Raw genomic sequence first — 12,208 nt, forward strand, 5'->3', positions numbered from 1 at the left:
CTGTATATGCTTCCCTTCAAATCCTTCTAGCTTTGTCTGCTGTACTAAACTACAGATCTGGGTCTTTCAAACACCCAACATCAACTAATTACTAAAACAAGAGTGACGCGTTTCTCTCCCATGCGCGTGGGATCGGGATAAAAGCCAGGTCTTGTCATAAAGGGTTTAGTATTCGCTGGAGCAGAATAAAGCTGTACTAAGTAACATATATCCCTGAGATGTACAGAGCTCATAGAGGCAGAATAATGCAGATAACGATGAGATGTTCTAGGTCGTCCAATCGTAATAGTGTCCATTGCTGAATTACCCAGCTATAAGGAGTATGGACGTCAAAATGCGTCTTTGCAATATGTTGCATCAAATAAATGACTGAAATTTGCTGTATATTTGGAGAAAACACACTCGGTAAGAGTGTGTGTAGACAGACTGGCGGAGTTCGTGTGATGGCACTATCTGTAACCACACCATACTCACTAACTGGGATACAGAACCCAGTGAATTGACACTGGCGCAATTACGCCTGTTAGACAAGCAAAGAGAAAATAGGTCAAAAGCCAAAAACCCCACAGATGTGGCTGAACAGTTTGCATTGTGCATTGGTAAGTTCGGTAATAAAAACAAATTAAATTTAATTGCTTGATAAACCACAAATCATTGTTTTGCGATATCACTTGCCGGAGCAATTAGTTTGCAAACACTGCGTGGATTCAAGAGTTACACGGTGGAGGCAGCCATTATGTGGGCGGGACCAATATTATTTGGAATCTAACTTGTCAATTCACCGGGTACCATGGACATCAGTGAGTGTCACTAACGTGTGTGTGTGTGTGTGTGTGTGTGTGTGTGTGTGTGTGTGTGTGTGTGTGTGTGTGTGTGTGTGTGTGTGTGTGTGTGTCTTAGTGGAAACGAGTTACAGAACATTTACAATATCCCATTAATATGTTACAAGAGCGGTGGCAGTCACTAACGGGACTACCACTACACCGACAAGGACTTACCTGACTTGATAAGGTAGAAGGTGCCAATGACGATAGGATGGGAACAGCGAAGCTTTGGAAAGAGGACTTTGCAGAATCGCGATCAATACAGAAGCCGGCACACAATGTCATGTGACTTTCTTGGACTGTACTATTATTAGGGGGGTTTAATGAGTAATGGAGGGAGCCGCACAATGTAAAACATTTTACAGCAATCCTTCTAACTTGCTCCATTTTCAAACTCCCTGCATTACTCATTAAACACCCCTAATATTAGTACAGTCCATGAAAGTCACATGACTTTCTGTGTGTCCCACCCTACAAGACTAGTGGGGTATATTTACTAAACTGGGTTTGAAAAAGTGGAGATGTTGCCTATAGCAACCAATCAGTTATCATGTATTTAGTACATTCTACAAAATGACAGCTGGAATCTGATTGGTTGCTATAGACAACATTCACTTTTTCAAACCCGCAGTTTAGTAAATATACCCCCCAGGGCTATTTTGTATTGTAGCCTTTGGCACCCAGCTGAAACCAATGTAGGACTGAGCAATGAAAAAGCTGTATGTACAAATAGAACCAAACAGTGAATTTTATAGCGGATATCCAATGGCATCATTGGTCACACAGAAGTTTTTATCTTCTGGAACAAAACAAACCTTTAACTACCAGTCTAAGTTTCAGGAAACAAGCGACACAGCTGGTGAAGAACACACAATGGTCAGAATTGAAGGGACAGAAGACTTACTGTGTTAAACACATGTCTGCGTTTCTTAGCTACAGGCAGCGGCGAGTCGAAATCACAATCACTGCTTGCACCCTGGAAAACAAATTTGGAAAACAAATGAATGAAAAGCAAAATAAGCAGGTTGCTAAATGACTCTCCTGCATCCTCCAGATTTACTGCACTCACCTCCGGTGATTTGAGGACAGAGCCTGTGGTTAGTTTTCTTTTCCGTCTGAAAACGACATCGTCTTCGCTCTCGGGGCTGCTACCTGTTGGGAGACGGCAGACATCCCAGAACACACAATAGGACGTGGAATGAAAATTCGATGCTGAAGAGAGTGGCCACAATTAAACATAAACTACGGCATTGTGTGCTCAGGGGTCCAGCAGTTATATAAACAATACATCTGCCCCAGGACACAATTTGTATGTGTGATTGTTTTTTTTTTTGTAGTAGACACACAACCATACAGGTCAGTCCAAACACTTATTGTTTGAATGTTTTGTAAAACGTGTACACAAAAGGATGAGAAGAAATCATACTCTGCATATCTAAAGATTCTGTAGAGGGCTTACAGAACATTGCTCTCAAGATCACAAAACGTTCCATACTCAACGGTCCACTACAAGTACAATCTGCCCGTGTTAGAAGACTTGAACCCTAAATTTTTATTTTTCCTGTGCAATTGCCGAATAAAAATATTTAAGCATTAATGCATGAAACTATTCTTAATATAGGATTGTAACTCATTTCGATGATGGTGTTAGTAAGTCAGCTTGCAGGGTTTTCCATTCAGTATTTAGCCATTGTGTATCTCATCCCAGAGACCGCTTGTCAATCTATTCGTGGTGTTATTATAATCCTCTCACTATATAAGCATCGGTTTCTGCAAGTCGTCGGATATCGGCGCCTTTGCAGGGGAAATTTAAAGCGGCAATGGCTTTCAAGTTAAAACTTGCCTTGAAAGCGATTGCCGTTTGAAATTTCCTCTGCAAAGTTGCCAATATCTGCCGACTTGCAGAAACCGATGCTTAATGCGGTTACCCGTGGGAGTGTGTCCAGATGTGAAAAGATCACAAAATATGGCAGCCAGTACACCCTTTAAGTTTTTTTTTTTACCTGGATTATACATGATATAGACATGATCTATAGATGGTTCTGAGAACATTCTTCACCGTGACCAGTCCTCGTCCAGTAGGAAAGTTATTACATATTTATTTGTGAATGTTCTGAATTGGTAGTTGCACCAGTACAGATGAAAAGGAAAGTCCATGCAAATGTATTTTATGATGGACCCCAACAATGTACTAGTCAAAGGAGAGGTTGTATAAAAACACTGTCAATAAGGAAAGCCTCTTTACTCCTAACCCATGTACTTGTGAGCTGGAGATTTCAGCCAACCTGTACCAAGTAAGTCTTGCACTATGTCATCTCTCATCCTCCATCACTATAACAGACACAGACTTTTGCTTTTTTATTTTGTGCTTTGTAAAACAAATGACTAAATGCTTATAAAGGATCTTGTTAACAATTGGGGTATGTGAAAAACACAAGTAAATATATTTTTAATCTATAATGGTTTAAACCAGAGCAGTGCATCTTGGAAGCACTAACATTTATATATCCTCGTATTCTGTATTACTTTACAATATTTATCTTTCATATGGTGATAGATTGATGGCAAAGAACATACTTTTATCAATATAATCGGTTGTTTTAGCTATATATATATATATATATATATATATATATATATATATATATATATATATATATATATATATATATATATATAATTTATACTGTAAGGTGAAAAACAGCATGAATATGTGACAACCATACCTATAGTTATAGAATGAGCAATCTTGCCTTGAGGATTTGCGTCCGATCGTTTAACATTGACAAGGGGCGAGTTGACCGATCGGCGTCCAGTTTTCTGGGTGGTTGGTGTATACAAGTCATATTCAGCTATAGAATTAAAAGACGTTTCAGGGTTTTTCAATTTCCTCGTTGAGGGGGTCAGAAACGATGAAGAACCCCGAGACTTTTCAGGTGTCTGGGCAAGTTTGTCTTTAACCGACTGTAATGGTGAAAATTGAGAAATTTGTCTTTCAGAAATATTTCCAAAGGTTGGATTTCCAATCCCCGAGGCCACAGGCGTGGACATGATACCACCAGCAATAATGTTCCTTTTGGGAGGACTCGGAGCTTTGCAATGTTTGGTTTCTACCCCACATTCATTCACCGGTTGCCCGTCTTCAAAATCTCCCCCTTCTGAAAGTTCATCATTCTCAAAAGAAAATCCAAGGTCAAAATTAACAGAAAATAATTCCCGAGACCCATAAAGTTCATCATCATCATCCAAGTGCTGTTTATTCTCATAGGAGTCCAAACAAGTCTTTTCTGGTTGCTCTGAATTGTCCTCGGTTAATGCAGAGAGATCAAACATGTTAAAATTTACACTGGTCCTTCCATTATTCGGTTTGTTTCCTGTGCAAGACCCATATGAACTTAACTGGTCTATCTCGGCAAATGCCTCATCTTCGAATAAGTCAAAGCTGTCTTCTACAGAATGGAGTTCGTTCTCCCCCAACTGAGGCCGGCTTTCTACTGTATTATTCTTCTGGATAGGGCGCTGTACTCCAGGAATATCAATGTCCGTATCATCCCCTTTTGTCATGTTTTGGTTCAGGAAAGGGCTCTGGCTACAAGAAATAACATTATCTGTGTTCCTTTTATTACTTTCGATCTCACCATGGTTCTTGATTGGACTGGGTGTCTTAGGAAAGCCAAAATCTTCAATGTCTGTTTCGTTGCTTTCAATATGATCTTGGTTCTGGACATGGCTGTACGTTGTAGCGGGGTCAATGTTTTCAATTTCCGTTTCTTCATCATCACAGTCAAAAATGTCATCCCAGTGAGGATCATTTTGTGCTCCCTCTCCAAGTTCATTGGTATCATTAGTCTCCACGTTACATTGGCTATTAACATAGCCGTGGTGTGGTGAAGCACTAACTACATTGTCAAATGGTTCTCGTTCAGGAATGTCTACTTTGGTCGGACACGTTCCATCATCTAGACATTCTGGTTGACGGGTGGGATTGTGGGATCCTTGTAAATTTGAGAGTGGATGCCAAGGTCGTTCAAGTGGTAACGAAGATAATTTGATTGGTAAATAACCTGTGGAAAGGTCGATATCATGGAGAGGATCCAGTTCACTTAACGGTGGAGGGGAGTATGTTAAAAATGTCTTTACACGCGATAGCATTTGTCTTAGTTCATCAATATGGTCGTTGGCAAACTCTGTAAACACACCAAGACGACCATTATGTGTAGAAGACGTATAAAACAAATTGGACAGAAGGGAAGTGGGGTCTTCTGTAAAGCTGTGGTAGCCGGAGTCAGATTTACCTGGAGACTTTATAACCGTACTTTGGCCATTTGTTAGTGACTTTCCTGGTAGATCTGGAGGATTCTTGGTGACCTCTCCACAACCTTCGATTTCCATGCGATTGCCATCACCAAGATTTAGATCACCTTCTGCAACTCCGGCTTCTTCTGCTTCTGAACCATCTGCTACTGAACCTGTATTCGCATGCTCAGTAGGGCATGATTTTGTGCTCAGAGAGATCTTGGATACTGACCTAAAATCTTCATCATATTCAATCATGGAAACAGAGTCTCGACTCCTGCAAGCTTTCTGCTTTTTTAACAGCGGTAACTTTCTTGCTGGCTTGGAATTACTGACAGAGAATATCTCGCTATTCATAGTTCCTTTCTTTGAAGGTTGAACATCCTCCTTGTGCAAGAATGACTTCATTTCTAGATCGTAGTTGCAACCATTCTGCAAAGTGGCACAAAAAAAACATCATTATTTAGTTGGTGCCTTTGTTTTGTTTTACAAACTATATGCTCACTGCAAGGATGATTTAAGAACACGCTGTGAACTCTTTGGTAAAAGCAAGGACTGCATACAAGGTTGTTCAACAGCAGGGTGCACCCCACCTATATAATCAGGTTATAACCTGGTCCTTACCAATATTATTTTTAGCTCTAAGGCACCAAGAGAGGCAAGTCCCATGTTATAAGATTATAAATAGTTAGTGTAGGTATCTATCTGAATGAGGTCACCTGGTCGTGACTTATAGCGATCCACAGTTTGATCAAAGATCCTGATGTCTATATCATACACTACATCCAAAGACACAGTAAATTTTATTTAATGGTCTTGTCCATCAGCATAAAGTATGGGGTACACAGCGCATATTGCTAGATCCAAATAGTGTTTTGCCCAAAGTAGCCCATGTGACATTTGTTTACAGCTTGTTCAAACTCGCCCCTGTAATTTCTTGGTTTACACCATGGGAGACTACAAATTGGCTTTTATAATGGCCGGTATATGCATATTAGAGTGGGTAATATTTTTCATACTCCTATATAAATTGCCGGTTTCTGCACATTAGTGCAGGTGATATAATTTTTATACTCCTCTATGAAGTAATCACTGCGGTTTACCGCCGGTGCATGCAAGTAATCATGTAGGTATTTAACCAACCGGTGCAAAAGAATCTTCTCCAGCAGTATGATCCCGCCTGCACAGAGCAGACTCATATATGGGAACCATGTGCATTAAATACATATAGAGTGAGGCGTCTGAAGAGAGATGTATCCAATATAAAAACACACAGCTAAAAAGGCAACACATTAAATCCTGAATTACAGAATGAGTCCGTTATCTTGTGAATGGGACTGCTCTATAAACAGCCTCTTGGGACGACTCTTCTGACAATCAAGTGCCAGACACAGGAGGGAATAGTGTAAAAACAAATTATTCTATTACAGGCTTAACAAAAAACGTCTGACACGTCTCTGGGATCTTCCATGAAAAACACAATCATGAGGAATCAGAAATGACTAACTGCAAACACTGCTAAAGTCTGATTTTATTTGTTTTAACCACAAAAGTATGAGCTGCTTGTCTCATCGCGTGCACAGTGGGAGCGGGAAAACTCAGATTAGGGCTTCAGTTCCACAAATATAAAGTACATTTTAAAAAAACTAAAGATAAAAATAGATTCAATTGATTTGATTTTATTTTTTTATATTATTGAATTTTAAAAAAAAATACTGTGTTCTGAGAAAACCACCACAACAACAGAACAGGCATTGTAGTACTGCGATAATTACTAAAAGGTTGGGTATGAAAAGTGCACTGTCATAACGTCGACATGCAGAAAAAGGGTTTTAAGTTGGCAGCCAAAATGTCAATCACTAGATTTAAGCCGGCAATACAGAGGAAAACAAACAGGCATAAAAAACCCCCAGCAAAACATATTAAAAAATAAAAGCCGTCCCCTCAACAACATTACTAGCCCTAGTGCTGCCAGCCTAGACTGGTACTAGGCAACATGAGGATGGCAAAAAGCGTGGTCAGCGTGGGGCTGGGTACCCTAGGGACATCAGGTCTGTAAAAACATTTGTCCCTGCCGTTAAGTGTTTGGGCATGCTGAAGCTTGTAGTACTACAAGCACCAGCATACCCAGGCACAAGTAGACATTATGAATGTCGACCTTATGACTCTAGACATTTTCACTGTCTACTTATTAAACAGGCTTAAGCCAGCAGGACCTCACCTCCTCCAGCCTCATCTGCTCAATCAGCTCCATAACCGCAATGAAATTCTTACACCGCACAGAGTGATCCACGGCGTGCGTTGGCAGAGCCCGATTCTGCCACAATTTCCACTCAGACAGGGAGAGCTCACAAACGTTTCCAGGGACAGGGTCCTAGTACATAAAATCGTACAGGTATACATTATTTTTACACCTAGTTTTAAGAAATATAATATTTCATCATTTTTGGAGTACTTGACACAATGAAATAATACATTCTAAATGATAGTCATAAAAATGTACAAAAACATATGTTTAACTTCATAATCTCTGACCCGACATTAAGCATTGTAAGAAAATATCCAAATAATGGTAATTCTGAAGTAAAGTAGCCATAAAACAACATTATGAAGCCCCGTTTATAAACTCAGCATTTGGTCAGTCCTTCATATTGAAGTTTCTGAATAACCACATAATACATTATTATACACACACACACACTGATCAGTGTTAAATACACTTGAAATACAACATTGCTTAGACAACAACGTCTGAAAACCACACAAGGTCTGACTTACGAGCGCCAAGCTACCGGGCCAATGCCCAACTTGACCCATACATAGTGGCTAATGTGAATATGATCCGGCCGACCCATCAGTATGATTGGATTCTGTTGAAGATGACCACATATCCCGGCAGATAGCACTGATCTGAGGTCATCTGACCACATTTACCAATAGTGACTTTATTGTGTTCTATGGCATTATCAGGCACCGCGGTGTTACTGGAGTCCACAGAACACATGACTAAGCCCTGACAATGAATGTTGTACTCTTGCTGTATTCTCTATACGAGGCGATTTCCCAGCTGCGGTATACGTTGCTGCTAACAGAGTAATGTGCTACAATAAAATGGCAGCATGCTGTGCAGCTCAGAGACTATTCCCCTGTCACACAGAAAACCGTACCGCTAACAAGAGTTCACAGATGACTAATTATTTCTATACAAGCTATTCAGAGTCTGCTGAAAAGATAAATCTTTAAACCCCCATGTAGCCCCAGGTATCCTAGGTATTGCGTGCAGCTCTCTGTCCTCCCCTACTACAAACATTCTCTGGTGTAGACATCCGACATGGGAACACTAGGGCAGCAGGTACAGCAACTTCTTGTGGTCCCTTCCGCAGCCTCCAATGAGGGCGGGGCCATACCAGGTTGGTGACTCCTCCCACTACACATGCATCCTCCCTCTCGACACCCCTGAGCAGAAGTTACAGATCCTTATCAATGTAGGAACCAATATCACTGATTATATCAGATGCCTCAATCCAATTAAAGAATGTTCAAGCAAATACAAGAACACAAATAATACAATCTGCCAATAAAACACAAACAATTACCGTCTCCTAAGTCTGTATCCTGACACAACACACGTGCTCCTACAGAAATATTAATAACAGAATGCAGTTTATATCCGCTACTTACGGTGCTGGTGTCGGCATCTCTGTAGATCCCAAACGGCGCTTTGGGCAGAGTAACATCTGTTATACCGTCAGACTCCTTCAGACGATATAAGCGCTTCCATGTCTCTATCTCTGCAGGTGTTAGGGGCCAGTCTTTCATGTTGTCTGGGGATTTACCTAACAGGGGTCAATGGGACATTATAGTTATCGTTGTTATTTTTTTTTCTACAAACCTATGCTTTCATAATAAAACAGGAGCTATTCCAAATCTAGAGGGGCGTCATTCAAAGTCAATGCCTGGTAATGACAATTAAACAGCTCTACCATATTCTATCACACTGTGACCACTAGAGGCAGTGTTCATTCACAGTCAGACTTGTAATCTAGCTACAGAATGTTTTGTGCCAACATGTGTTTAATTAATAAGAGGACACTGACTAATATTATAAATATAGAACATAAAGGAAACACTGATGATGGTGTCAGATTAAAGGAGGAAATGCAGTTTTCTAACAACATACATCACCAAGACTAGGAAATCCATCACCATTGTTGCTATGTACTCACCTTCCCCGGTGTAGAACACAGAGGATTTTCGGTGAACCAGACTGGACCGCCGGTCTTTGGGGACATCTTTGGCATCGTAGGATGGTTGTGTGATGAACATCTTGTGCACCGTCGGGTTTAAGCCATCTGGTACCATGCGAGGGCTTTGATGGTGAAGCTGGAAAAATGTATTGTTCCCCACAATGGCCTTATAGATGCTCCTCTTATTACTCTGACTTTGGTTATACGTCTATAGGAAAGAAATTAAGTCAATGGTTATGGAGTCGAAATTCTCACTTTAGTATCAATGTACAAAGGAAATTCACAACTGGAATGGAATAAGAATGGATTTATTCAAGAATTATTCAACACCGATCAACAAAAACTACTGGATGTTTTTAAAAACAAACTTAAACTAAATTAAATTACAAATAACACACAACTGATTACATAAGTATTATCTCCTCTAAATAAACCATGTTTATTTTCAGAGCCCACCCGTATACAATTAAAATGTTCCAGTTTCAAAAGAAATACATCTGTTCGAGAGGTCCTGCAGTTAGTGCATTTCCAAACAAGAGTTTCACCATGAAGATCAAAGAATATTCAAAGCAAATCTGAAAAAAAAGCACTAATCACAGGAAGGATATAAGATTTCCCGGAGACTGTTAAGTCCATCATAAAGAAATGGAGATAAAATGAAACAACTAGACAATGACAAAACAGAGCCTCTGGGAAAGAAGGGTGCAAATAGGGTAGCAACCAAGAGGTCTGTGGCAACTATGATATAATTAAAGTCTTCCATCTGCGCTTTATTGACGAGTGGGCAAAAAAATGTGGAGGAAGATTTCACGTTTTAAGGAGACAAAGATTGAACTTTTTAACCTCAACACTGGGCAGAAGACGAACACAGAGCATCATCCACAAAACCACTATCCCTAACATGAAATACGGTGGTGGGAGCATAAAGCTATGAGGATACTTCTCTGCTTCATTGACTGGAGAAGTTGTCAAAATAGTGGGCAAAGTGGATGGAGCAAAATATAGATGAAAATCTGCTGCAGTCTGCAAGACATCTTGGACTTGGGACAAGAGGTTCCAGAGGGAAATGTACTTTTTTGTAGAATGTACTAAATAAATGGTAACTAGAATCTGATTGGTTGCTATAGGCAACATCTCCACTTTTTCAAACCTGCAGTTTAGCAAATATAGCCCTTAGAGTTATTGTTTTTCTAATTGACATTACATTATTTTGTGCTGATTAGGGGCAATAATTCTTAAATAAATCCATTTTTATTAACTGAAGTAAGAAAATAAAGTGTTAAAATACCATCAAATACCATACCAATTTATAGTCACTGTACATTATGTAGTCAATTCATTGCCGCTTTTAAAATGTTATGTACTCTTAAAAAATTGTTTGGGAGCATTTATGAAAACTGGGCAATAAAAAGGAATCTGCAGCCAATAGCAGAAGTACCTTCATTTCCTAAACGGTAAATGAAAGTTAAAATTTACCCCCCTTCAAATGCAACATGATATTGTCCAGGTGCAAAGTTACTCCTTTTTTATGCTTTGCTCTCCTTAATGACTCAGGCCCTAAATATCAAGGGAACAAAGGCAGTTATAATTATTATTCCTCTAGGTTATGTATCAATTATTCACCACACTTTTTTGAGGAAGCTCAAAATCAACAGGTTTTATTCCCACTCATATATTAGATAACTATGCCAGTATATAATGAATTAGAGGAAGGTGATGGGCGACATACCCGTTCCTCCCGTCCTTTGCACAATATCACCACTATCCGGCCTTGGCGCTTCCTCCCGGTTCGCCCCATTCTCTGCACGAGACGGATAGGACTCTTCTGCGCATCAAAGCAAATGATGAGATCCACCTCGCCGATGTCCAGACCTTCTTCTCCAACGCAGGTGGAGACCAGAGTGTTATAACCGCCCTCCCGGAACCGCTTCACCACCTAGGAGACACAGGACACCGTGTTCAGTGGTTTTATGACCAACGCTTCAGGTGAGCAGGTTCAGATAGACAGAGAAAATGTTTCTGGAGGTCTGATCAAGTGGCACATAGCGAGATTTCTGCACCTCAGCCTAACTCTGTCTAAGGTTACCCACAGCAGACAATAAGTCCCGTTACCAGTACAGACGGTAGGGATCTCCTAACATAACCAGTAGATCAGGTAACCATTATGTCTGATGACAAATGACAGAACCATTTATATCTAGGTACAAAGATTATGAACTGTTGGGCAGCCGAAAGCAACAGCAAAAATAAGCAGCTCACGGAACCCCCCTCCTCTATTCAAAGATACTGGGAGAAAAAAGCCTGGGGCACCTTAAAGGGCAAATGGACTCTTGTAGACACTGGTGCAAACCAAAAGCAACACCCTTTACTTGCTGGGAACCTCAAACACAGAGTATGGTGCATTCAGGAGAGTTTTAAGCATAAAGCAATAAAATGATTCCTTTCAACGGATAACAAAAAGATTTATATATATCTGTTATGTTACTTTGTTAAGGCTGAAATATTGCACTTAAATCGCTGTTTTAATACATCTTTTAAAGCACCATCCAGACCTTCAGCAAGTGGATTTGCTGGAAACCAGGTGAAGTTTTAATACCTTTTCACTCTGGTATAACATTAGGCTTTAGTCTTACATGTGTCACAGCAAATCAGCATTGAGCAGGAAACACAATAGGGAGGGGGCAGTTTAACAAAAGAGAAGTAACTAAGCAATTCTGGAGTGAACAAACAACCATATTATAGTTCACTTGTTATATACTACTGAATCCAGTAGACATTAATTCAAAATTACAGGTGTACTTTAAGAACAGCAACAACTGTCAGTTGTGTTTCTCTCTGTCT

General features: G+C 40.0%; 1 protein-coding gene across 1 annotated transcript in view; it reads right to left on the minus strand.

The window, feature by feature from the left end:
- FANCM (FA complementation group M) overlaps window positions 1-12,208 on the minus strand; it is an 89,955-nt gene that overhangs the window by 8,277 nt on the left and 69,470 nt on the right. The window contains exons 10-16 of the mRNA XM_075192157.1: window positions 11,097-11,303; window positions 9,347-9,575; window positions 8,802-8,956; window positions 7,342-7,494; window positions 3,551-5,552; window positions 1,894-1,976; window positions 1,729-1,800 (exon numbers count right to left, since the gene is read on the minus strand). Coding sequence (XP_075048258.1) covers window positions 1,729-1,800; window positions 1,894-1,976; window positions 3,551-5,552; window positions 7,342-7,494; window positions 8,802-8,956; window positions 9,347-9,575; window positions 11,097-11,303 — 2,901 coding nt within the window. The remainder of the gene's footprint in view (window positions 1-1,728; window positions 1,801-1,893; window positions 1,977-3,550; window positions 5,553-7,341; window positions 7,495-8,801; window positions 8,957-9,346; window positions 9,576-11,096; window positions 11,304-12,208) is intronic.

Source organism: Mixophyes fleayi, chromosome 12, assembly GCF_038048845.1.
Source record: "Mixophyes fleayi isolate aMixFle1 chromosome 12, aMixFle1.hap1, whole genome shotgun sequence".
Lineage (NCBI taxonomy): Eukaryota > Metazoa > Chordata > Amphibia > Anura > Limnodynastidae > Mixophyes > Mixophyes fleayi.